General features: G+C 57.8%; 4 protein-coding genes across 12 annotated transcripts; 3 read left to right on the plus strand and 1 right to left on the minus strand.

Moving 5' to 3' along the window:
* Nucleotides 1-1,628: 1,628 nt before the first annotated feature.
* POLE4 (DNA polymerase epsilon 4, accessory subunit) lies at nt 1,629-4,402 on the plus strand. Its single transcript, XM_040590453.1, has 4 exons — nt 1,629-1,829; nt 3,196-3,280; nt 3,563-3,604; nt 3,941-4,402. Exons 1-4 carry the CDS (start codon nt 1,629-1,631, stop codon nt 3,952-3,954), a joined length of 342 nt encoding a protein of 113 aa, XP_040446387.1. The 3' UTR covers nt 3,955-4,402.
* LOC121087521 lies at nt 4,251-16,208 on the plus strand. Of its 8 annotated transcripts, XM_040592621.1 has the most exons (10): nt 4,403-4,464; nt 4,566-4,633; nt 4,759-5,132; nt 5,603-5,679; nt 6,305-6,400; nt 8,527-8,666; nt 9,729-9,996; nt 13,695-13,876; nt 14,430-14,488; nt 15,285-16,208. In XM_040592621.1, the coding sequence occupies exons 3-10, from the start codon at nt 5,116-5,118 to the stop codon at nt 15,433-15,435; spliced, it is 990 nt and encodes a 329-aa protein (XP_040448555.1). In that variant the 5' UTR covers nt 4,403-4,464; nt 4,566-4,633; nt 4,759-5,115; the 3' UTR covers nt 15,436-16,208. The 8 variants fall into 8 exon arrangements, 7 of the variants coding, with proteins under 7 accessions (XP_040448557.1, XP_040448555.1, XP_040448554.1 ...); XM_040592623.1 differs by lacking the exons at nt 4,566-4,633; nt 4,759-5,132 and adding an exon at nt 4,251-4,303 and having other exon boundaries at nt 4,406-4,464; XM_040592620.1 differs by having other exon boundaries at nt 4,566-5,132.
* A 1,097-nt stretch (nt 16,209-17,305) lies between these two features.
* LOC121087577 (bone morphogenetic protein 2-like) lies at nt 17,306-20,339 on the plus strand. The gene is made up of 5 exons (XM_040592768.1): nt 17,306-17,612; nt 17,725-17,861; nt 18,749-18,871; nt 19,283-19,481; nt 19,933-20,339. The coding sequence occupies exons 1-5, from the start codon at nt 17,351-17,353 to the stop codon at nt 20,337-20,339; spliced, it is 1,128 nt and encodes a 375-aa protein (XP_040448702.1). The 5' UTR covers nt 17,306-17,350.
* A 1,410-nt stretch (nt 20,340-21,749) lies between these two features.
* On the minus strand, nt 21,750-25,509 carry LOC121088018 (potassium voltage-gated channel subfamily V member 2-like). Of its 2 annotated transcripts, none has more exons than XM_040593610.1 (2): nt 24,039-25,506; nt 21,750-22,688 (listed from the first exon to the last, which is right to left on the minus strand). In XM_040593610.1, the coding sequence occupies exons 1-2, from the start codon at nt 25,287-25,289 to the stop codon at nt 22,416-22,418; spliced, it is 1,524 nt and encodes a 507-aa protein (XP_040449544.1). In that variant the 5' UTR covers nt 25,290-25,506; the 3' UTR covers nt 21,750-22,415. The 2 variants fall into 2 exon arrangements, with proteins under 2 accessions (XP_040449544.1, XP_040449545.1); XM_040593611.1 differs by having other exon boundaries at nt 22,412-22,688; nt 24,034-25,509.
* Between the last annotated feature and the right edge of the window lie 125 nt (nt 25,510-25,634).

The following is a 25,634-nucleotide window of genomic DNA, read 5'->3' on the forward strand; positions in this document are numbered from 1 at the left end:
ATGTTCAAACCCTGCCTGGCTGTGCAGCCTACTCTGGGAGAGCTGCTGGACTGGGTGGTCTCCAGAGGTCCCTTCCCACCCCAGCTGGTCTGTCATCCTGTGGTCCAGTGGCCAACGTGACCCCGCCGCAGGTCAGGTCTTCAGAGCCCCGTGGGACCCACAGAGGGTGGAGGCAACTTGTGGTGGTGACACAGCAAAACCAGCGTGGCCGCACACACGGCGCTTCGCCGGAGCGTGGGAGGGCAGCGGTGGGGGGCACGTGGGGGGCACGGCTTTCAGCATACCCCAGCCCGGCTGGTATTTGCCCCGTGGCAAAGCCCAACTCTGCTGGGAAGCAGGGAAGCCTCCGCACGTCCTGGTGGCACCGCTTGTCACCTCGGCGGCAGATCCGAGAGGTCAGGCCAGGCGCCGTGGCAGGGATGCTCTGCCCAGCGACGGGTGGGTGCTGGTGTCCCAGCCCCACGGCAGCATGTGTCCCCCAGCAGCATGTCCCCCCAGCCCTGTGCGGGGGTGTCCTCCCATGTCCCCCCAGCAACAGCATGTCCCCCAGCCCTGCAGGGCTCTGTGCCATCAGCAGCGTGTCCCCCAGCCCTGCGGGGGGCTATCCCCCCATGTGCCCCCAGTAGCATGTCCCCCCAGCCCTGCCAGGGGCTGTCACCCCAGTGGTGTGTCCCCCCAGCCCTGCGGGGAGCTGTCCCCCCGTGTCCCCCCAGCATCGTGTCCCCCAGACCTGCGGGGGGCTGTCCCCCCATGCCCCCCTCATGTCCCCCAGCCCTGCGGGGACCTGTTCCCCTGTGTTCCCCCAGCAGCATGTGCCCCCACCCCTGGAGGGGGCTGTCCCCCCATGTTCCCCCAGCAACAGTGTGTCCCCCAGCTCTGTGGGGGGCTGTCCCCCCAGCAGCGTGTCCCCCAGCCCTTCGGGGGGCTATTCCCCCATGTCCCCCCAGCAGCGTGTCCCCCCAGCCCTGCCAGGGGCTGTCACCCCAGTGGTGTGTGTCCCCACCCCTGCAGGGGGCTGTCCCCCCGTGTCCCCCCAGCATCGTGTCCCCCAGCCCTGCGGGGGGCTGTCCCCTCATGCCTCCCCCATGTCCCCCAGCCCTGCGGGGGGCTGTCCCCCCGGTGGTGCCCGCAGCGGCTGCTGCCTGCGGAGGACACGGGCAAGGCCGGGCCGGGGACGCCTTGGCCAAGCGTGGCGGTGCCCGGGGGTCCTGCGGGGGACGGGGGCCACCGGAGGGTTTGATCCCACCAGCTGGAGGGGGGATGGAGGGGGGATGGAGGGGGGATGGAGGGGGGGTCGCTGCTGCGGGGGGGGCAGAGCCCTGTTCGGGGGGAGAGGGCGGCCGAGAGCCGGGCCGGGGGCACACGGGGCGGCGGGGAGGCCCCACAGGCGGCCGGGGGAAGGACGGGGCCGGCTGGGAGCCCCGGGGCCGTGTCTGCGGGCGGGGGGCGCCGTCTAGGGGGTCCTGGGAGCCCCGGGCCCGCGGGCGGGGCGGGGGCGGCAGGGCCGTTCCTGCGGCGCCCCCCCGACCCCGCCAGCCCCGGGCCCCGCCGCGCGGAGGCTCCGCCGCGGCCCCCTCGGCCCGGCCCCTCCCCGCGGCGGCCCGGCGCAGGCGCGGCGCTGGGGCGGGATGGCGGCGGCCGGGCCGGTGGCGGGCGCGGAGGCGCCGGGGCCGGGCCCGGGGGAGGAGGCGGCGGGCGCGGGGCCGCCATGCCCGGGGCCGGCCCGCCTGGCGCGGCTGCCGCTGGCGCGGGTGAAGGCGCTGGTGAAGGCGGACCCGGACGTCAGCCTGGCCAGCCAGGAGGCCGTCTTCGTCCTGGCGCGGGCCACGGTGAGGGGCGGCGGCGGCCTGCGGGAGCCCCGGGAGCCGCAGCCCGCGGCGCTGCTTCGCTCTTAGAACCGGCGCTTGGCGGGGGCTTAGCCCGGAGGGCGCGGCGGGCCCCGCTCCAGGCGCACGGTAGCCCCTGCTGGAGGGCGGGGAGGGGCCGGCGGCCGTGGCCGGGGCCCGCTGGGGGGCCGTAACGGGTCTGTAACGGGGCCGTGACGGGGCTGCCCTCCATCGGGGGGGCTCCCGCTGCGCGGGCCGGGGGCGCTGGCTGGGCGGCCCGGCCGTCGTGTGAGGGCCCGTGCGGCTCTGCGGCACCTCCCGGCGGCCAGGGCTGGGCACCGGCTGGGCAGCGCCGGCGGCTGGGCTCGGGCTGCGGGGCACCACCGGGTGGCGCTGGGCACCGGCTGCTGGGTGCCACCGGCTGCTGGGTGCCACCGGCTGCTGGGTGCCACCGGCTGCTGGGTGCCACCGGCTGGTGCTGGGCAGTGGCTGCTGGGTGCCACCGGCTGCTGGGCACCAGCTGCTGGGCACAGGCCAGCACTGGGTACCACTGGCTGGTGCTGGGCACCACCGGCTGCTGGGTACCACCGGCTGGTGCTGGGCAGTGGCTGCTGGGTGCCACCGGCTGCTGGGCACCAGCTGCTGGGCACAGGCCAGCACTGGGTACCACTGGCTGGTGCTGGGCACCACCGGCTGCTGGGTACCACCGGCTGGTGCTGGGCAGTGGCTGCTGGGCACCACCGGCTGCTGGGTACCACCGGCTGGTGCTGGGCAGTGGCTGCTGGGTGCCACTGGCTGCTGGGCACAGGCCAACACTGGGCACCACCGGCTGGTGCGGGGCACCACCGGCTGGTGCTGGGCTCAGGCTGCTGGGCACCAGCTGGTGCTGGGCTTGGGCTGGTGCTGAGCTCCAGTTGCTGCTGGGCTCAGGTTGCTGGGCTTCAGTGACTGGGCACCACCGGCTGCTGCTGGGCACCACCAGCTGCTGGGCACCTGCTCCCCACTGCTGAGCACCCACCGCGTGGCACGGATGCCGGTTGTGCTCAGTCCGCTCCATCCTGAGCTGAGCGTAGGGCACCCTTCTTCCTTCAGAAGATGCCGTGGGAGCAGCTGGTGTGCAGCCAGCCTCCCAGCCCTGTGCAGGGAACCAACCCCCTGTGTGCGACACACTCGTGGCCTTCTCCTGTTGCTTCTCATGTGCGCTGCTGTCCGACGATCACATTTGTTATTCTTAGAGCAATTTATTGGGAAGGGGAAATTTTAAGGTGGAGGTTCTGGTTTCATGCCAAAGTCGTGCAGGACCTTTCCTCAGGGTGTTCTCTCCTTCTTTTCTCATCCCCTGTGTGAAACACTTCTTTTTGCCTTGCAGGAGTTGTTTGTTGAAACCATAGCCAAGGATGCTTACGTGTACGCTCAGCAAGGAAAAAGGAAAACTCTGCAGAGAAAAGACCTGGGTATGAGGCATGTTTTGTGCTATCCTTAGCAAAGTGTTGCAGTGATGGAGGATTTTCCCACCTGTCCCGGTGGGATGAAGCAATCATAGGTGCTTCTCTTTCTCTGAAGATGGGAGAGAAAAACTTCTCTTCTACCAAATATTATGCTAATAATTTCACACACGGGCTCCAAGCCAAGTAAACCTCTTTGAAATCCATTGCTGTACTGTGACGTAATTTCAGATGCACATGCAAATATGGAGTTGGTTTATCTATGTTAATTTTTTTCAATTTGCTTTGCAGATAATGCCATTGAAGCTATTGATGAATTTGCTTTTTTGGAAGGTGAGTTTCTACTTGGTTTCACTTGGTTTCAGTATTTTCTGTAATCTTTTTGGGAGAGAAAGAGCTTAACTGTTTGCAGAGGCCACTGTTTCCGCATCTTTAATAATGTAACTTGTTATGCCCCTCTCTGAACGGTGAAACACAAATCCAAGTGGACCCTGAGACACATACCGTACTTTTTAGCTAGATTTGGTTTTACTTGCATGTGATTTGTTTAAACCTGAAAAAAAGTTACTGCATATTCCTTTGGCAGCTTGTAAACACGTTTCATTTGTCCACATAACTGCGTTTCTAATTGCTGAGACTAATTTATTTTTTTTCCTTTTCCATTTTTAGGTACTTTGGACTGAGGTGGACAGAGATGGAGCTCTCTGGAGAAAGAAACTGAGGAGATGGACATGGAATGGAAAACAGGACACTGAGAGTTTGAAAATAGTTCCTGGAATTGAGACACTGAAATGACAACCATAATATTTTGTATAAAGTTTAAGTTGTTGTAAGTTCTTTATTTAAAAGGCAGATTTTTTTTCATAAATATTTTATATGTCACTTAGCTGTGCCCTGCCGCCACGGTGCAGACTGCTCTCCAGCTTTGGCCAGGTCACACGGCAGTTGCTCGGAGTAGTTGTCCCTGCCTCTCCAGGTACTCTGCAGCACCACAGAGCTCGGAATGGAGAGTAGCTTGGCTCAGGTGCCCAGGCATGGTGAAATGTGTTTTTTTTATGGAAATGTATTTTCTTTGTATATGTTTGTTTCTTGGCCAAACACAATTAAATTTTTATTATTTTTTTTGTTGAACAGCTGTGCTGATTTCTCCTGTGATGCTGGGATGAAGGGGATGGTGTTCCTGTAGCGCTGCGGTAAATGGCATAGTTTTGAAAGGATGCCTTCTAATAGCATTTTGCTTTCGCTAATTGTGTCCTCAAGGCATCTGTCCCAGTGAAGCCCTGTTGTCCTCCAGGAACTATGAGCTCCAGGCTTTTTCCTAGGGGTGTACAGCTTCCATAAATTTCTGTGATTGCTGCACCTGTAAGTAGTTGTAACCAAAAAAACCCACCACCCAGCCCTGACCCAAACCCCTATTTCGAATACCAGAGTGGTGTCAGGTGCCTTACGCTGCCATCACTGTTCTCTTGTGCACTTTCATTCCTCAGTCTGGCAAAAAACCAAAAAAATTTCCCTGGGAACTGGATCGGTTCCCTGCCACGTGCGCTTGGCCAAGGTGGTGCAGAGATCCTCACTTCTGTAATTCAGAGGCACAGGGCGGGCAGCAAGCATCCAGGACATCCCGCTGCCCTCGGCAGGCACAGCTGAGCCCCTTGCATCACCCGAGCACCATCTGTGCCTCTGCTGTTTCCAGGATTTTGGGGGGGGGGGGGCTAGCACTTCCCTGCGTGTATTTGACAAGCTAGAAGGAAAGATGGTTCCTCTTGGCTCCAGGACTCAGGTCACATTGAAAAGAAGCAAAAACAGAGCAGCAGCCTCTCCGTCTCGGTGTGGTTGTGGGGAATATGCCGACATTGCTGGTGTGAGTCCTACCCTGTTGCCATCTTTATCAAAGAGCCAGCTTTGTTTCAGCTTTAGTGTCCCGAGGGCAACAAAAGGGGGTTGTCCCTAGATAAAAAGGCCATTGAATGCAATGAATGAGTTTGAAGGACGAAGGTTCCTTTCAAATGAGGGGACTTAAAAGTGACTCCAAACTGAATTAGTTTGAAAGTGGTGGGAAGAACAAAGACCCCCTGGGAGCTTCCCCAGGCTGGGAGCAAAAGCTCTCAAGAAACGCTTTGAAGTTTGCTGGAGGTCTGATCCCTGTAGACATGTTGTGGGAGGATGCCATCACTGCCCAGGCTGCTTAGGTGTTTGCTCAGATCGCAATCTGAAGACATTTGCTGGCGATATGTGAACCCGTTTGTCTCTGAGCCCTTCACCTGGTGGCCCGCTGAAGGAGGACCTGGTATTAGTATCAGAGATACTGGAGGTCTTTTTGTGTCTCCCAAGGTGCAGTATGCAGGACCCACTAGCTGTCGTCTTCTTCGTCTTCTTTGCTGGGCTCTTGCGTGCTCCCATCTTTGCCAGTAAGTTCCTTTTTCCCTCTCGTTGTCTTCAATGCTGCTTTGGCCTCTTTCATAGGAGAGAAAAGGGCTCGTGTGGGTGTGTAGTGCAAGGCTGTGCGCGGGCTTCATTCCTATCTGATGCTTCTGTACAGACACGGTGTGTGCTTTCTGCAGTTCTTCGCTGTAAGCAGCACCGAGGGTTGTCTGCACTCAGCAAACAGGGTTTTTATGTTTGATGATGCGGGGTTTGTCTTGGGGGAAGCTGCTGTGCAGAAATCTTTGGGGAGTTCAGTGCCCTTGAGCTGCTCTGTGCTGTGTGTGATCGCTCCTCTTACCCGAGCTCCCGTTGCAGTAATGTGGAAGTAGCAGAGAGCAGGGGACTGATGTCCTAAGATAAAACACCGCTAACCACAACGTTTTCTTGGAGTAATTAAGCAGCTAGATGTTTAGACAGGTCTGAGAGGTCAAATGGGTCATGTCCCTTTATAAGGACTCTAAATCTCTCCCTTATACTGGAGCAGTTTGGTTCAGGACAGCAGGTGGCTGGAGACTGGTGCTTGGTGCTCAGCGCCTCCTCTCCGCTCCAGCAGGAAAGGTGGTGAGTTACAACTGGGGTGACACTGGGCTCGGTGGTTTGTGACCGCAGGTGTCGATGCTGACGGCAGAGGGGACGAGCAAGGGAACCTGTTTGCAGAGAGGGGCTGCTGCAGGAGGCAGAGCCATTTCCTCCACGTTGGGCACGGTGAGTCCCCCCTTTGCCCCCAAGAAACCTGCATCCTTTAACCTTCCCCACTCACATCCTGCTCATCATCCCTCCCGTATTCCTTTTATGTTGAAATTATCCTAGTGACTTCTCCCTCAGGGGATTAAGGACAGGAAAATACCATGAGGACTCGTCACCCAGATAATCCCAACGCTTCAAGCATTTTTTGGTAGCATAGGGACTGATGGGCAGCCTGGCCCCTAGGTCTGTGCGCCTGCAGAAAAGAGGTTGCATTTTCTGTACCGGTGTGCTGGCAGGGGGGTTGAATTTATGTTTGTAGTCTGTGTTCGCCTCCGTTAGGCACTGCATAAATTCAGGACTACTGCAGGCTTTTGCTTCCCAGGATTAACGTTGGAAGGGCTGTCAGAGAAAGTAGAAAATAGCTCCGTTTGTTCACCAGAAAAAAAAAAAAATCTGTGGCCTTCAGGACTAGCCTCTGGTCTCAGTTCCCCTTGTAGCGGCAGTAAGGCTACATAAAATGAGCTTCAGCTGGTTTTAGCACCGATATGTGAAAATGGCTTTAAACTGTATAGCTGAAAGTCTGAGGTTTCTTAGGTTCGGTGCACGAGAGCAGTATTTGCACATATTTAGCTTTTGTTGTTTACAAAATATCAGGTTCTTGTGTGAACAGCAGGAATTATAAAATGATCGTATCCAAATTAAGAACTGTCACGAGCAATGACAGCTCATCATCTCCAGAGGAGACAACTTCCCAAGAGTAGATAATGATGAAAATAGTAAAAGTAGGAATAGATAGCGATAAAAATAATAAACACAGCCTGTATTGCTGCGGGGATGGGAGGGCAGGGGTTACCAGTGTCTCCAGCTGGCAAGTGTCCTTTGCAAAGTGACCAGCGGAGCATTCACAGGGATCACCACCTGGGAATGGCTGATACACTGCAAATTGCTACCTGGCTTGCTGCTCACTTGTTTCCCTGGGCAAAGCAATCGTGGGGCAGCTAGCGGCGGCTACAACCCACGTCTGAGTTTAGAACGTCCCTACATACTCCCTGGTGTCCCTACATACTCCCTGGTGTCCCTACATACTCCCTGGTGTCCCTACATACTCCCTGGTGTCCCTACATACTCCCTGGTGTTGCGCAGCACGGTGATGAGGGCTGCCTCTCACACTGACACTGAAGGTGAGGTTTGAAATCAATGCGAAATCAAAGTTTTGGGGCCCACACTGGGTCTGCAACTCCACCAGGTGAAAGCAGATGAGTTATAGTGGTGCTGAACTACTCAATGGGCACTTTTAAGGCCGATATTCTTCCCTGTTATACGATAAAATGAGGTTTTACATCAGTCAGTCCTTTGAGCATGGACGGTACTGTTGGGGAAGAATAGCTCATTTTAGAAGGATTTCCAGAAGAAACAGCCATCAGCCAATAACCACGATATTTTGCAAACAAAATACAGCAGAATAAACCAATCTAAACCTGGATGTCATGGTCCTGTCTCCCATTCCCACCTTCCCATCCTCTGCCCGCAGGGCTAATGTGGCAGTGCCGCAGGTTTGGGGAGCTGTGAGATGGGAATTTGGGGGGGGGGGTGGGGGAGTGCAGGTTCGTTTTCAGCTCAAGCAGCCCCACGAAGAGGTTCCTTGGGCGAGGAGAGCTGGGTTTCTCTTTCTCTTTCTGTCCTGGATCCACCCTGAACCCGCTGGGTGCTCAGGCTTGTCCAGTACCTTCAAGGTCTGCAGTTCAGTGACAGCTGAGCATTTGCATTTTCCTTTTGCTAATCAATGTATTCATCTATTCTCACCCCACCCTTCAGGAGCTCACTAAAAAAAGTTAAATCAATGGTTTCCTAGGGTAGATTTAATTGCATTCTTTATAGTCTGTAGAACACTTACCAGTCTGTTGTGAAATGTTTTACTTCTGATCTGCAAGTGCAATAGAGGTGTCTGCAGCACTAGCTTTCCCTCTGGGATTTCCACAGGTGCTCAGGCTGAAGGAATCTCTTTCCCAGGCAGAATTCCCAGGGGTGGACCCTGTATTTTTATTCAGTATTTGTGTTGTACTTGGCCCTGGTTTGAGCTTGGGCCTCCCCAGCATCACACAATTAGGGAGGAGTAATCGTTTTGTTAATCTCGTGTCCCACAGATGTCTCTGGCAGTCCTGTCAGTGTGGACGTTGGAAAGTGCCAGTCCAGCTGCTCATCCCAGCAGATCAGCTCCCTCAACCCCAGCCTCCTGGAGCTCTCCAGACACTCTTCCATGCTTGATTTCCTTCGAAGAAAGAAGGTGAGAAAAGTATGTTTGTGTCATCCCCATGGCAGGAGCAGTTGGATCTGGGTGAATGTCATACACTGCTGCCTGGGGTTGTGATTTTATACGTGTTTTAAAATACCTGGTTTGGGCTTCTGCATTGCAGAAAACCCATCACTGAGCCTCTTGTCCTCGTTAGCCAGCAAGCAGTGGATTGTTCAGGCTAGACAAATGGAAACTATCCAACCGTGCTGGATGCCTTGTGTCAGAGGAAGGGCCAGAGTTGAGCTGAAGGGCTATTACAGCACTTACCCAGCTGCTCCAGGCAGCATCCAAGTGTATTTCTGTCCTCTACCAGCCCAGCAGCAGGACCAACTCTTTCAGCCACATCTGCTGCGTGAGAGCTGGTGTCCTGTATGTAGAAAGGTTGGAGGCATTTTTCTGCCTGGCTGAACAAAACTGGCAGGATCTGTGATTTTCTGATGAGTATCTGGCCTTCGGGGTGCTTATGTCTTTCCGTTATCACATCCCCTGTGTCACTGCTGGGAGGGACTAGAAGGAGCCTGTGCACCTGGGGACGTGGCTATGCGCAGGTTGCGATGCTTTTATCCCGGGAGAGCTGACATTGCTTGAAGTCCCATCTCCACCAGGATAACTAAACCTGGAAAGGGAATGAAAACAAGCTCTGCAGGGTGCTGCACGTGTGTGTCCTGTGAGTGTTCACCTGGGGGACTGTAACTGAAAAATGTTGTTGCCACTTGTCCCACTGTTGTCACCACTGGTGCAATGTCTTCCAGGCAGGCAAGGCGCACGTTTGTTCCTCAGAGCTGTCGTCATGCTGACCCCTCCGATCAGGAGCCTGGGGTGGAACGAGGACTGTTTAGCCAGAACAGTTCAACTGATTGTAGCAGGGGGTTAGGGAATAAACAGTCTCTGGTGTGTCGCTGGGAAGGGCAGCACCGCTGCGCTGCCGTGTGGGGAGGAAGGAGTAAAAGCTGAGTCAGTTCTAGATCAGAAGGGGTTTTTACCCAGGAGCTGATGCTGGAGGTTGTGGCATGTTTTTACCAGTGTATACGCCACTTGTGCTCTTCTGTGCAGCTGCAGGTCAGGCGCCCCAACTCACTGCTGCGGCCGGGAGCCCCACGATCCTGCCCTGGGGGTTCCTGCTGCGAGCCCACCCACGTGCACATGGAGCGACTCCTGCTCTTGGAAGGTGTTCGGGAGGTAGAGGTGGTCGACGGCTGTCACTGCAGCATGTGCCCTGAGGAATGTCTTCGCCTCCCAGCTGTGAAAACCTTCTTTCCAGACTCTCCCTGGGAAGTCACGATCGATGTGGGGAAATGCTCTGATCCAGCCTACAGTGCAGGTATGGGAATGATGGAGTGTGGGGAAATGCTCTGATCCAGCCTACAGTGCAGGTGAGGGAACGATGGAGTGTGGGGAAATGCTCTGATCCAGCCTACAGTGCAGGTGAGGGAACGATGGAGTGTGGGGAAATGCTCTGATCCAGCCTACAGTGCAGGTGAGGGAACGATGGAGTGTGGGGAAATGCTCTGATCCAAGTTACAGTGCAGGTGAGGGAACGATGGAGTGTGGGGAAATGCTCTGATCCAAGTTACAGTGCAGGTGAGGGAACGATGGAGTGTGGGGAAATGCTCTGATCCAGCCTACAGTGCAGGTGAGGGAACGATGGAGTGTGGGGAAATGCTCTGATCCAGCCTACAGTGCAGGTGTGGGAACGATGGAGTGTGGGGAAATGCTCTGATCCAAGTTACAGTGCAGGTGTGGGAACGATGGAGTGTGGGGAAATGCTCTGATCCAAGTTACAGTGCAGGTGTGGGAACGATGGAGCGTGGGGAAATGCTCTGATCCAAGTTACAGTGCAGGTGTGGGAACGATGGAGTGTGGGGAAATGCTCTGATCCAAGTTACAGTGCAGGTGTGGGAACGATGGAGTGTGGGGAAATGCTCTGATCCAAGTTACAGTGCAGGTGTGGGAACGATGGAGTGTGGGGAAATGCTCTGATCCAAGTTACAGTGCAGGTGTGGGAACGATGGAGTGTGGGGAAATGCTCTGATCCAAGTTACAGTGCAGGTGTGGGAACGATGGAGTGTGGGGAAATGCTCTGATCCAAGTTACAGTGCAGGTGTGGGAACGATGGAGTGCAGCTGTGGGAATGATGGAGTGCAGGTGTGGGAACGATGGAGAGCTCCCCTCCCTCCAGGAATATGGGGACGAGCCCTTCTGTGTCACCAGCACCCACATCAGAGCTTGGAGCGTGACCTAACAACCCTTGGGTCTGCTACACAAACCCTCTTTGCCTTTGGGTGGGAATGGGATTGTATTTTATCCTGTCGGGATTTGGGTTTTCTTTTCCCTTCCGTTGCCAGGCCCTTACATCCGCAGGTGAAATGGTATTTCTGTGCCCCTGTGCATGGTGTGAGGATGAAAATACAACCACCTCGTGTTAGGGGAAAGCATCCTCTAACCAGAGATCATAGAATCAATGTGACCCAGGCTGGGAGGGACCTTGGGGGTCTCCACTCCAACCCTTCCACTCAAAGCAAGAACAACCTGATGGTAAAAGCTCTACTGGAAACAGCCCACACAGCAACCATGAAACACTGGAGTGTGAAATGCCCTTTTATCTCAGCCCCAGTGAACCACACTGATGTTTCAGAAATTAATCAGAAATGAACACTCCAAACTAAATCATTCCAGACGGGTCAAAACCTTCTAGTGGGATAAAGCTGAACTGGTTCCTCCTGAACTGGTGTGCTGCCGTTTGAGTCCACACATCAAATAACCGAAGAGTCACGTCGGTGAAGTTGAACCAATCTGTTTTTATCAGAATGAAAAGTCACCTTTTATTGGTTCATTGACACTGAATGAACAATTCATTCAAAAAAAAATTATTTTCCAGCACCGCTTGATAAAATCAGTTCTCCTGGACTTTGTTGATGTCATTTTATTGGCATTTCTGCATCTAAACCCGTCCCCTTAGAACCTTCCCGGCAGCTGGGGTGCCACGGCTGTACAACAGCCACTAGAGAGGGACAGAGACCAGTGGGAGTCCTGAGGTGGAAAACAGCAAAGAGGCCTGAGCTAGAGGGGCTGGGGAAGCCGGGTGGGTGGCAGGGAAAATAAAAAAGCCCAAGGGGCTCTGCTTGTGTGTGCCATCCTCCGAGAGAGAGCGGCTGGGCGCCGGCACCAGTGCTCCCGCAGCTTGTGTCACCCCGCCGCCGGGCACACAGCAGGTGGAAAAGAAAATTAGGCAGCGTGAAGTGCTTTTTTCCCGAGGTGGGAGAATCAGCATTTACTTCCCAGACGGGTGAGGGGAAGGTGCTGGGCCATGCTGTTGTGTCCCCCCGCCCCCCCCCCCCCCCCCCCGGGGTGGCTAATGGATGGTGGCTCACACAGTGATAATGGGCCAGGGCTGGGAAATGTGGACTCAGCCCCAGCTTTGCCTCTGCCCTCCCTTGGGTCTCAGCACTTTCCTTCTAGATTTTCCCTTGGAAAGTCAGGCTGACACTTTCAGTGTCCTGTTAAAGACTGGCGATGTCGGAGGAGCCGGAGGGCTGGAGGAGGATGTTTAAATCTCACCCAGAAATACTGGCTTCCAGAAATCTGCGGTCATTTTGTGTCCTCCTCTTAAGGCATCCCAGAGACGTTTGCTTTCAGAAAATGCTTTTCCCTCCCCTGCAAACACAGCCCCATCCTGGAACAAAGAAATGTCCAGCAGCTGATGCAGTAGCTGGGAGTGAGCAGGAAACTCTCAGGACCATTTTAAAGCCAGGAACCAAACACAAATCCTGAAGGATCCGCACCCAAGGGCTGGGACAGGGCGAGACCAGGTCCTGTTTAGAACCCAAACCCAAGACTGACTTAACCATTGACTTAACCATCCTTCTTCCCCTCCTCTAGCTCGTTCAGTAGAGATTTTAACCCGAATTTAATTGGAGAGACTTAGGGAAGCTGTTTCTTTCTGCACAGCACGTGTTCAAACTGAGCCAGGCAGGTCAGCCTGTGCCTGTTTCCTTCCAGCTAGATTTGGGTTACTGCTGGGGAGCTTCTGTCCCTGAGGACCTGCCTGGCCCAGAGGGACCTGCCACTGTCACAGCATGTCCTGGTATGGGTGGGAAATGCAAAGGTGCAGGCTTTTGGCGTGTGCACCTAAAGCCTCCCTTCGCCCTGCTCTCTGCCTGGCTTCCTTAACCAGGCTAGGGCTGTCGTATCCAAACAGAACGGGGCTTTGGCGCTGCACGTTTTTCATTGAGTTAACGCTTGGGTAGGGAAAGCAAAGGCAAAGCAGGACTTGGTCCTGCAGCCCCAGAAGCGGGGCCATCGCCTGCCTTCCCTTTCCTCCCCCCTTGTCCCTTCCTCCGTCCCACGGCATGGATAGGGCAGACGGAATAACACGGGCTGATGCGGGGAGATGCTGCCTCCATCCCAGCCCTGGCAGGTTCATCTGCTTGCATGGAGAGCCGAGAGCCCAGCCCAAAGCAAATCCTTGGAGGTGCCCAGGGGAATACACCTCCAGGAGAGCTGGTGACACCGGCTCCAGCACCCGAGAAGCCCAGAAGCCCGTGCAGGGCACAGCCCCCCTGGCAAACCCGAATGCTGAATGAGTAAATGTTAAATCATGTTCCCCAGCTCCCTGGTGTGAGAGCATGTCACTGGAAAAAGTGCTGCCATGAATATTTTATGTTCAAAGACCTTTTTTTCTCAAAGATAACATGTAATAGCTCAGGCCATCTCCCCAGAGATGGGGCTTTCACAGGGTCAGGTCTGGGACTCACAATTTGCACCCAGAATAACCTCTCTTTGCCCTCTGGTCTGAAACTGAGATGGAGGAACCAAACCTACTGCTGAGTCCCTGAGCTGGCGAAGGAATAAGCCCCAGACTCCCAGCTGGGGACCCTCACACAGAAAACAGCACTTCCCACGCCGGGTGCTGGATGCTGGAGCCTGATGCTGCGTCCGTGCCACATGGCAGACCCCTGGAGAAGATGCTGCAGCCATAGATGCACCCCCAGATTAAATTTCTTTCTTATTTCCTTCCAGATGGACTTTTCTGCATGCCCACAAAGTTCAGCACTGCTCTAGTCAAAACCCCGCAAGGTGGGGAGGTGGTTCAGATGCTGGAGAACTGCGAAATGAAGGAAAAATGCTATCGCGTTTCCCAGGTGGAATATTATTATGAAATTGTGCACAACTCTGCAGGACGCAGGGAGGAACGGCTCAAGGTTGGTTTACCACGGCTTGGCCTCCTCTCTGGAGGATGCTCTGGCATGGGCAGCTTCACCCTGGGAGAGCTAAGCACACCCTGGCAACAAACTAGTGGTAAAAATCTCGTATTTGTATTATCTTATGCTATAAAATGTATTTTACCACCACTGATTTGTGTATGCACCAGTGCTGTGAAGTAACCTTTTCTTTGGGGTGAGGCTTGCTTTAAAAAATAATTAAGGGAGCAACAAGATACTTATTTAAAAAATTCTTTGATCTTTAAGTGTATCTTAAGCTCACCTTCAGTGGAGGCTCTGCTCTCTACTTTAACATACCTTTGCAGACAGGGACCTCTGACAAAAAATACTGGTGTGCCCCCAAAGTACTGCTCCTTACCCAAAGTACTTCTCCTTGCAAGTTTTGCCTTGCTGCTGCCCTTTCTCAGGGGGGTACGTTCAGCCTGAGGATGGAGGGTGGGTGGAGGGCACGGTGAGCTGAGCGGTCCCCTGGTGTGTACCCAGTGAGGTGCTGCAGGGGATTTTCATGCTTTTGTTTTGCAAATCTTTGCAGGAAATTGATGTGGGAAGGTGCTTGGGCAGCTGCTCCTGGGGGGATCCCTGCCTGCTTAGGTAAGCACAGCTGCCAGGATCCGGCTGGTCTCATTCCTGGGCACATCTGCTGTATATCTATCTATCTATCTATCTATCTCACACAATCTGCTATTCAGAGGCTGTTCCCATTCCTCCCTAGGACTGCATCTGCTGCTCCCAGGGCAGGACCCGGGGGGGTGCCGCCACAGGAGCGGGTTTTGGGTAACACCCACAGCTCACCCTCTGGGCTCTGTCTAACCGTGTAGGAACAAAGCTGAACCAGAGCAGCGTTTGGAGTGGTGCTGCCACCGCACACTGCTCTGCTGCTTCAAGGGATCAAGATTCACCTGCTGGCGAGGATGCCAAATTTGGCCCACTGGGCAGCTGGTTATAGAGCATGTGGTCCCCCGTGATATCAGACACAGAAGGGTCCTGACAGTGGCTTTCTCCAGCCTGGGATATGCCATTCCTGATGGCAATGCAGTGGGGTGGGAGGAGGAGGAGGAGGGGGATGCTCTGAGACAGGCTGAGTCCAGACAGTTGCTTCAGGCCCGGAGGGGCAGCACTTTGCGTTGCTTGCAGACACAAAAATGTGGCGAATGCAAAGGGAAGCAAACGAAACCGCAAAGCAAGTCATCATCCCTGCTTTGCACAGGCAGAGAGGGAGGAGACAGTTCAGCACTTTACACCATGAGTAAGGAATAAATGTGCCAGAAGAAAGCTGCCTCTCTTCTCCCCCCCCAACCCGCTCCTGGGCATCTGCCCTTTTTTGCAGGTGGTGGCCCGCAGGGATGTGGGGGGCCGGGGGATGTACTGGGTTTGTCTCTAACTGCAGGGAGTCCCAAGGCAGAGAGAAATGTCTGGTGTGGGCAGAAGCTGCCTCCAGCCGCTGCGTCCCTCACCAGTACGATGTACACACGTTCTGGAGCCGCCGAGACCGCGTCCGCACCGTTGTTGCCATCCGACAGTGCAAGTGCAGGGGGTAGCGGGCCTGGGGCTACTGCAAGACCCCTGCCAGACTGTCTGTAGTATATGTAAATGAGAGAAGGGTATTTTTTGAATAAAAGCTCTTTTAAACAGCACTTGTATAAATGAACCCTCTAGAAAATGTTTCGCAGCTTGTAAAATAAACATCGTGGGCAATTCGCAGCTCCTTGGGGCTCAGCTGGGCAGCCCCATGCCCCCCCCCCCTCCATCTGCCCAGGCATTCCAGGGGGATGTGGTGTGCGGGGTGGCACAGGCTCGGCTGCTCCCATTTACAAAATGTGGAGCCGGAGTGGGAGAGGAGAGGGAAAAGGGCAGGCATGTCCCTTTGCAGGCAGCCCCGGTTATCCTGCAGGACACCCGCGTGCTGGGAAAAGGAAGGAAAGGATCCACAGGATACAAATAATTTCCTCCATCCATCAACTCAAGGCTGTCATTGCCTCCCTCCCTAGGCTGGATAACGAACAGCCCTTTCACCCGCCAAGCAATGGCTTAGAATAAATTATAGACACAACTGGGCAAGGAGCCTTCAGCTTGTCTCCTGTCACGTTGTCCTGGCAGTGCTTTGGTGCAGTGCTGGTCCCGCACCATCCTGTCTCTGTGCCAAGCCTCTCACGGAGTTTGTACCTCTGAGCCTCATTCACAGCAGGGTTCCCTGTTCCCTGTGAGATCCAACAGGCTTTGCTAACTCTGGCTCTTTTTATCTGGCTGGTATTGTATAATGCTATTTTTTTCCATTAAGTCGTGTGGCATTAAAACAAATATCAAATGTAAAGAGTACAAGTGCATTGTGTCAACACGTCTGCCTTCACCAACCTGATTTCTCCGTCATTGGGGAACAAGAGCAAAAAAACTGGCTTTTATCCCATCATCTGGAGTCTGTAGGGTTCTTGTGGCATTTCATTAATATTGAACATTCAGGAATTGGCAGCAAATGCTTTTTAATCCCCAGGAAGCCAATCAGCTATTTTTTAAATGAAAAAAAAAAAGTTTAATTTCGGTTTGGTTCCTCCTGCTGCTGAGTTATTGCCCCGGCCCAAGAACTGGCAGCGCTGTGGAAGGATGCTGCAGCCGCCGGCACTGCTGGGTCTCTGCTGGAAGCCTACTCTGCACCGCAGTCCCAGCACCCTGGGCTCCCCTGCTGCATGGGAGGGACATGGGACATGGGACTGGGACGTGCACCCTGGGCTCCCCTGCTGCATGGGAGGGAGATGGGACATGGAACTGGGACGTGCACCCTGGGCTCCCCTGCTGCATGGGAGGGACATGGGACATGGAACTGGGACGTGCACCCTGGGCTCCCCTGCTGCATGGGTGGGACATGGGACATGGGACCTGCAGCCTGGGCTGCCCCTGCCGCATGAGGCGTCCCTGGGCACCCCCCACTCACGCTTCATAGGGACATTGGATGGGGACAACACCAAGCCCCCTGATGTTCCTCACCCCTGGCAGTGGCCAGGGCGTGGGGCAGGGTGAGGTGCTGCAGCAGGACAGGGATGGGGAGGGGATGCTGGTCCAGCCTGCCTGGCTCTCAGGGAGGCCGCATTCCTCCACACAAAGGTCCTCCTGTTTGTCCCGCTAATGCCATCATTAAAAACCAGTTAGCCTCCTACAGAGAGCAAACGCAGCCCAGCCAGGGCCTTGTGGAGGGGCTGCGTGGCCCCAGACCCCTGTGTGCCCTGCCAGCCCTGGGGAGGCTGGGGTGAGCCCTCCTCCGCTCCCCGCTTGTGTACTGGGGCTAATTGGTGCAGGTGCACAGGAGCCCAGCTTTGCACCTTGTTAGCATGGCAATTAGCATTCTTTACCCTCCTGATTGCTCTTGTGCATATTTTCCCTCCAATCCATCTTTCCAGCAAGGTATAAATCCAGCGCTGGGGTGGCAGGGGGGAGTCGAGCTGGGGCAGGGACACCAGAGCCATGCTGGGGACAATCCTGCTGCTGCTGGCCCTGGCCAAGCCGGCGTGCCCGAGCCCGGCCGGTGCCGCGAGCCAGCGGGCTGAGGCACTGAAGAGGCTCCTGGAGGTCTTCGGCATGGAAGACCCTCCGCCCACCCCGGCTCACGTCAAGCAGCCACCCCAGTACATGGTGGATCTATTCAACACCGTCGCCAACGCAGACGGTGTCACCAAGAACCCCGACATCCTGGAGGGCAACACGGTCCGCAGCTTCTTGGATAAAGGTAACGGGGGGGGTGCGATGCCAGGGATGGGGCGGTGGGAAGGGGCCGAGCATGGCTGGCAGAGGCGCTGCCCCCAGTTTGAGTCCACGTCTCAGCGCATCCCTCCCTCCAGCCCACGGCGACAAGATGCAGTTCCTCTTCGCCCTCTCCAGTGTGGCCAAGAACGAGAAGATCCTGACGGCGGAGCTGCATCTCTTCCGGCTCTGGCCGAGGGCGGCCGATGGGCCCAGGAGGCACCACTTCTGCCAGGTGAGGAGGGGGCTGGAACGGGAGGGGGATGGGGATGGGGACGGGAGGGGGGATGTGCCCCAGCCTGTGCCCAGGGGTGCCACTGCGGCACGGCACGGCACGGCTCGGTGCAATCCATCCGGCAGCGTCGCGTGTTGCACAGGGAATCCCCAACGATTTAACTGTGGCAGGTTCTGAGGCACCGTCCTGATCCGCGCCCTGACCTGGCCAAGGCACAAACCCCGGTGACACCTCCGCCACCTCCCACCGCTTGTTCCCCAGTCCCTGTCCAGGGGCTTTCCCCCTCGGGCAGGACACACTGGTGGCAGGACACACTGGTGGCAGGGTGCTGGTGGCAGGGCGCTGGTGGCAGGACACTAGTGGCAGGACACTGGTGGCAGGATGCTGGTGGCAGGACATACTGGTGGCAGGTTGCTGGTGGCAGGACACGCTGGTGGCAGGACACGCTGGTGGCAGGGTGCTGGTGGCAGGACGCTGGTGGCAGGACACACTGCTGGCAGGACGCTGGTGGCAGGGCACTGATAGCAGGGCACCCTGGTGACAGGGCACGCTGGTGGCAGGACATGCTGGTGGCAGGACACGCTGGTGGCACGGCATGCTGGTGGCGGGGCACGCTGGTGGCAGGACATGCTGGTGGCAGGGCACTGGTGGCAGGACACTAGTGGCAGGGTGCTGGTGGAAGGATGCTGGTGGCAGGACACGCTGGTGGCAGGACACGCTGGTGGCAGGGTGCTGCTGGCAGGACACACTGCTGGCAGAACGCATTGGTGGCAGGACACACTGGTGGCAGGGCGCTGGTGGAAGGATGCTGGTGGCAGGACATGCTGGTGGCAGGACACACTGGTGGCAGGGCGCTGGTGGCAGCCACCCTTTGCTTCCTTCCCCAGGTCAGCATCTACCAGGTGCTGGCGCAGAGCCAGCTGGATGCTCCGGGCGGGAAGAAGCTGCTGGCAGCCCGGCTGGTCTCGCTGCAGGGCGCGGGCTGGGAGGTCTTCGCCATCACGCAGGCGGTGAGTTGCTCTTCCCCCAATTCGGGGGGCACTGAAGGAACCCCGGGGGGGTTGCATGCCGGAGCTTTTCTTAACCCATTTCCCCCCCCAGCAGCCTGTCAGGTTCCAATGTGTTTTCCTGTCTCTGCAGCAATGGGGGGACACAGCCCCTGGGAGGGGGGGCCAGAACCTGCCAAGAGCCCCGGGGTCTGCTCTGTCCTGCCCCGGGCTGCTCCCGCTGCTCCGCAGGTAGCGCTGGTGCTGGCTCCTGCCTCAGCATCCCCTGTGTGCAGCCCCGGAGCAGCACGGCCCCTTCCCACGGCTGGCGGATGGACCGTGGCCACGGGGGTCCGGTTCTGGGGGCCATGGGGACACCGGTGCGGTACCTGTCCCAGCCTGTGGCTCCACGGTGATGCCGGTTTGGTTCCCTAGGTTCGTGACTGGACCGAAGATGAAAGCAGCAACCAGGGGTTGGTGGTAACAGTCCAGGGCCTGGGTGGGAGCCCGCTTGACCCCCCACCGCTGCAGTTCGCGTCGGGCAGGGACCACCACGAGAGCAAGAAGCCCATGTTGGTCCTGTTCACGGACGACGGGCGCCGGGGAGCATCCCTGCCCGTGGCTGGCTATCCAGGTGGGTCCCACAGCGCTGGCACAGGCCCCTCGGTGCTGCCATCCCCTTGCCCCTGGGGTGCTGGGGGGCTCCCTGAGTGAGGGCTCCTTCCAAAGCTCCTTCTCCAGCCAGAGGGAGGGGCTGTCCCCTCTCTGGTTTGGTTGGTGTGGGGGTGCAGGCTTGTGGATGCACATCTGGGTCTTGCTTGTGGATGCACATCTGGGTCTTGCTTATCCATGCACATCTGGGTCTTCCTTGCCCTGATGAGTGCAGCTGTGGGGTTGTCACCTCCTGGTGGCTCTGCCCAGGCTGGTGACAGGCTGTGCCCAAAGCTGCTGCCCCAGCCGGCTGCAGACAGAACCCGAGGGAAGGGGTGGCCGGGGCGGGGGGGGGGGGGGGGGGCTGCACCACGTTCCCCCCCCCTCCCAGGCTGGCGCGGTGGGTAACAGTATCAGATGCTCCATTCCAGCAGATTCACCGCCCCAGGCTCCCGCTCTCCCCGCGGCGATGTCGGTGCCCAGGCCGGGGGGGCCACGCAGCACGCGCTCGCTGGACCGCCTGCAGCCCTGCCAGCGGCACCCCTTGTCCGTGGACTTCGAGGAGATCGGCTGGTCCGGCTGGGTGATCTCGCCGCGGGGGTACAATGCCTACCACTGCAAGGGCTCCTGCCCCTTCCCGCTGGGCGAGAACATGCGGCCCACTAACCATGCCACCGTGCAGTCCATCATCAACGCCCTCAAGCTGAGCGAGGGCGTCAGCAGCCCCTGCTGCGTGCCCGACAAGCTCTACTCCATCAACCTCCTCTACTTCGACGACGACGAGAACGTGGTGCTCAAGCAGTACGACGACATGGTGGCCGGGAGCTGCGGCTGCCACTGAGGCAGGAGGAGCGGGAAGGTGACAACGCCGCGGTGGTGGAGGATGCTCCTGCTCCCTCCAGAGCATCTCCGCGGGGGGCTCTGTCCCACAAAACCCTCTGGAAGAGCCCAGGGCGAGCAAAGCAAGGGGGTACCCAGCTCTGCTCCAGGTGGCCTCAGGTCCCCACCATGCCCAGGGGACAAGCTCTGATTAAATCGACCCAGGGCCACAGCTCCCTTTTGGGGTGCCCTGCGCAGGGGGGCAGGTCCCCTGCCCCACGCAGAGCCTTCCCGCAGGCTGTACTATATGTATATAGCAAAAGCACTAATATATGACAGAAACCGCCTGTACAGTGTCCTGTAAATGTCTGTACATTGCTGCATTTTTGTGACTTGTAAAATGAATTCAGAGGAACTATTAAAAGTGCTGTTTTCCGAGGGGCTGCTTGTGGGACCACCGCCCGGGATCCTGGGGAGGGTGGCCGGGGGCGAGCAAACAGCCTGCAAGCCCAGGGAGGGGTGGTGCGAGCCGAGCCACGGTGTCTCTGGGGTGGGGGGTACAGTCTTTGGAGTAGGAGGGCACAGTCTCGGGGGGGGGGGGCAGTCTCGGGTGGGGGGCGCAGTCTCTGGAGTGGGGGACGCAGTCTCTGGTGGGGGGGGGGCACAGTGGGGTGGGGGGTGCAGTCCCTGGGGTAGGGGGTTGCAGCCTCTGGGGTAGGGGGCGCAGTCTCGGGTGGGGGGCACAGTCTCTGGGGTAGGGGTTACAGTCTCTGGGGTGGGGACGTAGTCTCTGGGGTGGGGGGGCACAATGGGGTGGGGGGCACAGTCTCTGGGGTGGAGGGTGCAGTCTCTGGGGTAGGGGTACAGCCTCTGGGGTGGGGGGCGCAGTCTCTGGGGTGGGGGGGAGGTTCCGTTGCTGAGCCCTGAAACTTTGCAGCAAGTTTCCAGCAGCAGCAGCTGAACCGTGTCCCCGGCTGCCACCAGGACCCCCCAGCAGCTCTCCTTCTCCAAGCCCACCTTGCAAGTACCCAAACCCCACCTGGCAGGCACCAGCTTACCCAGCACCCCACCGCTGCCTGCCCTGCACCCTGGGGTCCCCATCCCCCTCCCACACAGGGGAAGGGGCGAATCCCCCCTGGTGTCACCCCAGAGGGCAAATCCTTCCCTTCTGCCCCGGCAATGAGAACGCGGGGCAGAGCCCACACGCCCTGAGCAGACGCAGGGGTCCCAGACCCTCCTCCAGAGCAGCCAGAGCCAGGCTCCCCACCCCAAACCCAACACGCAGACCCCATCCTCCCACCGATGGGCAGGAGAGGCGGCTGTGAGCCCTGGGGACGGGACGGCCCCTCCTCACCCCCCCAGGGATGAGCTGGGTGACCGAATTCATTACCAAATGACACAGAGTGGCTGGCCAACGATCCAAGACGGCGAGTGGTTTTGCCCTGGTTTATTGAGTGCCTGTTCCTGGGGGTGGTCCAGCTCCCGGCGCTGCGGCCGCAGGGTGCCCGTGGCTCCCGCTGCATCCCACCCTGAGCCAGGACCGTCCCCCCAGGCTCCGTGGGTGGTGGGTTTAGCTGGAAGGATGTGGGGCTGCCACCTTTTTTGTGGCCTTTCACCCAAAGCCCCCCATCAAACTCGGTCAGCCTGGGCTGAACATCTGCCCAGCCAGGTAGGGGTCCAGGGCTGCCACCTGGGGAGGGGGCTGCGTGTGTCTCACTGAGGGAGCAGAGCAGCTCCTGCCTCACCGTGGGTGGTCCCCTTCTGCCATCCTCAGGGAGGTGACGGCTCACCTCGTGCATCCCACAGGTCACCCTGTATCCTCCGGGTGCCCACAGCCCAGCCCAGGCTGGGCAGATGCCACCTTGGCCACCCACGTGGCCGGTACTTTACCGATGGCTCGGTGGGACATGGGGGTCAGCACGCAGGGTCACAGCACTGTCACCGTCACATTCCACCCCCTCCCCAAACAGCAGCAGAGCTCCCCCAGCTGCTGCTGTGACTTGCTGCTCGCTCCGCACATCACGGGGCTTCCCCAGGGCACAGGACCTGCCGGAGGGGGGGCAGAGCGGGGTGGAGGGGGTGTCTGGGGGGGGGGGGATCAGTGGTGACAGCGGGGGTCGGCTCTGCAGCACTCAGACAGCTTGTGCAGGGCTCGCTCCTTCAAGCGGATCCTCCTGGAGATCTTCAGTGAGTGGCTGGTCTCGTTCTCGTGGGCCTTCAGCTTGGCGTAGTAGTCCGAAAACTTGTTGAAGAGGATGGAGATGGGCATGCCGTTGAGGATGATGCCAAAGGAGATGCAGCCAAACGCCACCATCCTGCCAAGCACCGTGTCGGGCACCGTGTCTCCATAGCCCACAGTGGAGAGGCTGACCTGGCCGAGGACAGGAAAGGATAAAATCCCACAAGAACGAGCCCAGCAGACACCCCCCCCCCAAAAAAAAAACCAGTGCTGGGACTCCCCTCCCCCTGCTGCTGCAGGGGAGCCAGGTACCACCTGGGAATGGCGCTGTGCCCTGCTCCGGCTGCCTGCATGGCTGGGCTCAGCTCCCGGAGCTCAGAGAGCCCCAGGAGAGGGCTGGATGAGGCCCCAGCGGCAGAGGCTGGAGGCAAGCCCCCCAGCTCCCTCCTCCTTCCATGTGTCTCTCCAAACCCAGCTGAGTTGAACCCTTCCCAGCAGCCAGGCTGTCTGCCGGAGCTTCCTGACCCCATGGAGCCACGGCTCCAGCGCTTCCTGGCCGTAAGCTGCCCAGTCCCACGGGAATGAAGCTTCCCAGACCCTCCCTCCGAGGGAAACGGAGGCACTGCCCAGGAACGCGCCCAGAGGAACCGCGTTGGGATGACAGGGGAGCGGGATTTTGGGAATGGAGGCAGAGGGGTCCAGGCTTCGCACGGAGCCACGCGGACCAGGGGCAGGGGCAGCCGGGGACGTTCCAATACTCCAATCTGGTGATCCTGCCGAGCGATTTTGCACTTCCTCGAGGAGGGTTGACTTTGAAGCGGGCAGCCGGTAGTGGCCAAGGGGGATTGTAAGAGCAGAAGTGACCTGTGGGGTCATTTTATCCACAAATCAAACCACCCTCATAACCTCTGGCTCTCCAGTACTTCAGCGGCTCCTCGCATGGGAGGTCACCCCAGGTTTATTACAGCGCTTGGCTCAGCAAACTGCCGGCTCCCGGCATGAGCACGGCCGCAAACAGGGGCTGCAGCCCACCCCTCTGCCCCCTCTGAGGACACAGGCTGAGGCAAGCTGTGACCGTGTTTCCTTGGTTCCACATGTGGCCTCAGGGTCCCCGGCTCAGCCCCAGGAGCTCTGACCCCCTCATGCCTCCCCAGCTCATCCAGGCCACCGTGGGTGTCCCAGGTGGCTGTCCCCGTGCCACGGGGTCTGAACCACATCCACCCGCCACGGGTCCCACAGCAGGTAAAGCCCGGGCCGAGTGACATCCCCCTTGCCACGAACCCAGCCCTGGAGGTTGTTCCCAGGCCACCACCTCTGTCCCACCATCCCACGCCAGCACTGGCTTTTGAACCTCCGAGCAATCTCTGATCTCTCAGAGTGTGCAGGGCTCTGGGACTCCCACCATCGCTGAGCTGGTGGGAAACCTGGGCCCTTTGCTGCCTCCCGGCCAGCACCAACAGCAAATCGCTCCAGCACCAGGGCAGCCCCTGCCCACAGAGCCCCACCAGACCCCTTCCCTGGGGGAAGGTGCTCACACCTTACCGCTGCCCACCACCACGCGCAGGGGATACTGGTGAAGGCGGTGCCTGGGACATCATGTTCCACCGAGTGCATGAGAGCGGAGAAGGTGAAGATTCCCATGGCAATGAAGAGGAGGAGGCAGCAAACCTGCTGGTAGCACTGGCGCAAGGTGAAGCTGAAGGCTCGGAGGCCGGTGGAGTGGCGTGCCAGCTTGAGGATGCGGAAGATTCTCATGAGCTTGATGAGCTTGAGTACTTTGCCCAGCTTGCTCACATTCTCCATCTTGTGCAGTTCCTCATGGTAAAGCATGTCTCCTTCATCCAAATTTTCAAAGAGGATCTGGACGTAGAAGGGCAGGATGGCCACCAGGTCTACAGCATTAAACGCCGCCCGCAGAAAGTTCTTGAGGCTGGAGGAGGAGATGAGCCGCATGAGGTATTCGGAGGTGAAGAAGATGGCACAGATCATCTCCAGCTGCTCCATCCACATCTTCCCTGTCTTGTGTTTCATCTCCTCCACTGTGCTCAGCGTCATGCCCATGATGGAGATGAGCACAAAGAAGCTCGACATGACAGCAATGATCTTGGCTGCGACAGAAGAGTATGGATCCTCAATGAGGTTCCAGATCATCTTCCGAAACCGCCCCAGAAATTTGCCTTCGAACTGCACCGTTGAGGACAGGGGCTCCAGCTCTGCCTCCAGCTCCTTTTGTATTTTCAGGTACTCGCTGAGTTCATCCTGCTTTTCCTCAAACAGGATCCGGCAGCAGCGCTGGGAGTATTTCAGATGGATCCCCCAGTACTCCGTCTCCTCCACAAAGTTACTGGGACATACCTCATCCATTATCCACAGGACCCCACTGCAATAGAAGTGGAAGATGTAGTGGAAAATGGAAGGATCTCTGTCGAAGAAGTACTCGTTCTTCTGCACTGAGTAGTCATCACAGAGCTGCATCTTCTTCGTAGGGTCGGTATAAAGGGCCAGCTTCCCAAGCCTGGTGATGGGATACTGGGCCGCCACCTTGCAAGCGATCTGGAACAACTGGCCACCCACGTTGATGTTGAGCAGGTACTTGTTCCTTTGGACAGGAGTCTTGCTTTTCTCCTCGCTTCTGTCCGTCATGTTCTGCATGGAACTCCATTGCTTCACCAGGCTGTCCTGCGCAAAGGGGATGTGGACCTTCTTCTCCTCCGGTGTCTGGCAGCAGCCCCTGCGGTCCCCTATCTTCAGGCTGGCCGACAGACTTGCACGCCTCATCCCCAGCTGCCTCATAGTGCCCGACCCTGCCAAGCAGCGATTCCCGTTATGGGCCGGGGGGCAGCAGCCCCCAATGCATGGGGATGCTCCCACCAGGCGCAGGCTGGCAGGGATGGGCACTGGGAGCTCAGAGGAGCGGTGGTGAGCTGCTAGCCCAGTGAGCACTGGCCATGTCACTGTGCCATGTGGCACCCGCCAGGTCCCAAAGCCGATTGCTTATCAGCTTGTGCTTTGCATTGTAGGAGTCGGAGGCAGCTAAGTGTCCGATCCTTAAGACAATAATGAGATTGAAGCACCAGCCCTTTATGTAAGCGACTATTTCCAGCTCTGCGCTTTTCTTTTTCCTTATTCTGTTCTTAT

This window comes from Falco naumanni, chromosome 4 (assembly GCF_017639655.2).
Source record: "Falco naumanni isolate bFalNau1 chromosome 4, bFalNau1.pat, whole genome shotgun sequence".
In the NCBI taxonomy this organism is placed as follows: Eukaryota; Metazoa; Chordata; class Aves; order Falconiformes; family Falconidae; genus Falco; species Falco naumanni.

Coding starts and splice junctions, on each gene's coding strand:
- LOC121087577 (XM_040592768.1), top strand. CDS start 17,351: ATGCTGGGGACAATCCTGCTGCTGCTGGCCCTGGCCAAGCCGGCGTGC. Junction 17,862..18,748: donor GGAGGCACCACTTCTGCCAG/GTGAGGAGGGGG, acceptor TTCCTTCCCCAG/GTCAGCATCTACCAGGTGCT. Junction 19,482..19,932: donor GCCCGTGGCTGGCTATCCAG/GTGGGTCCCACA, acceptor CCATTCCAGCAG/ATTCACCGCCCCAGGCTCCC.
- POLE4 (XM_040590453.1), top strand. CDS start 1,629: ATGGCGGCGGCCGGGCCGGTGGCGGGCGCGGAGGCGCCGGGGCCGGGC. Junction 1,830..3,195: donor TCGTCCTGGCGCGGGCCACG/GTGAGGGGCGGC, acceptor TTTGCCTTGCAG/GAGTTGTTTGTTGAAACCAT. Junction 3,281..3,562: donor TCTGCAGAGAAAAGACCTGG/GTATGAGGCATG, acceptor TTTGCTTTGCAG/ATAATGCCATTGAAGCTATT.
- LOC121088018 (XM_040593610.1), bottom strand. CDS start 25,289: ATGAGGCAGCTGGGGATGAGGCGTGCAAGTCTGTCGGCCAGCCTGAAG. Junction 22,689..24,038: donor GCGCGTGGTGGTGGGCAGCG/GTAAGGTGTGAG, acceptor GTCCTCGGCCAG/GTCAGCCTCTCCACTGTGGG.
- LOC121087521 (XM_040592620.1), top strand. Junction 5,680..6,304: donor GCGTGCTCCCATCTTTGCCA/GTAAGTTCCTTT, acceptor TTGTGACCGCAG/GTGTCGATGCTGACGGCAGA. Junction 13,877..14,429: donor GCAGGGAGGAACGGCTCAAG/GTTGGTTTACCA, acceptor AAATCTTTGCAG/GAAATTGATGTGGGAAGGTG.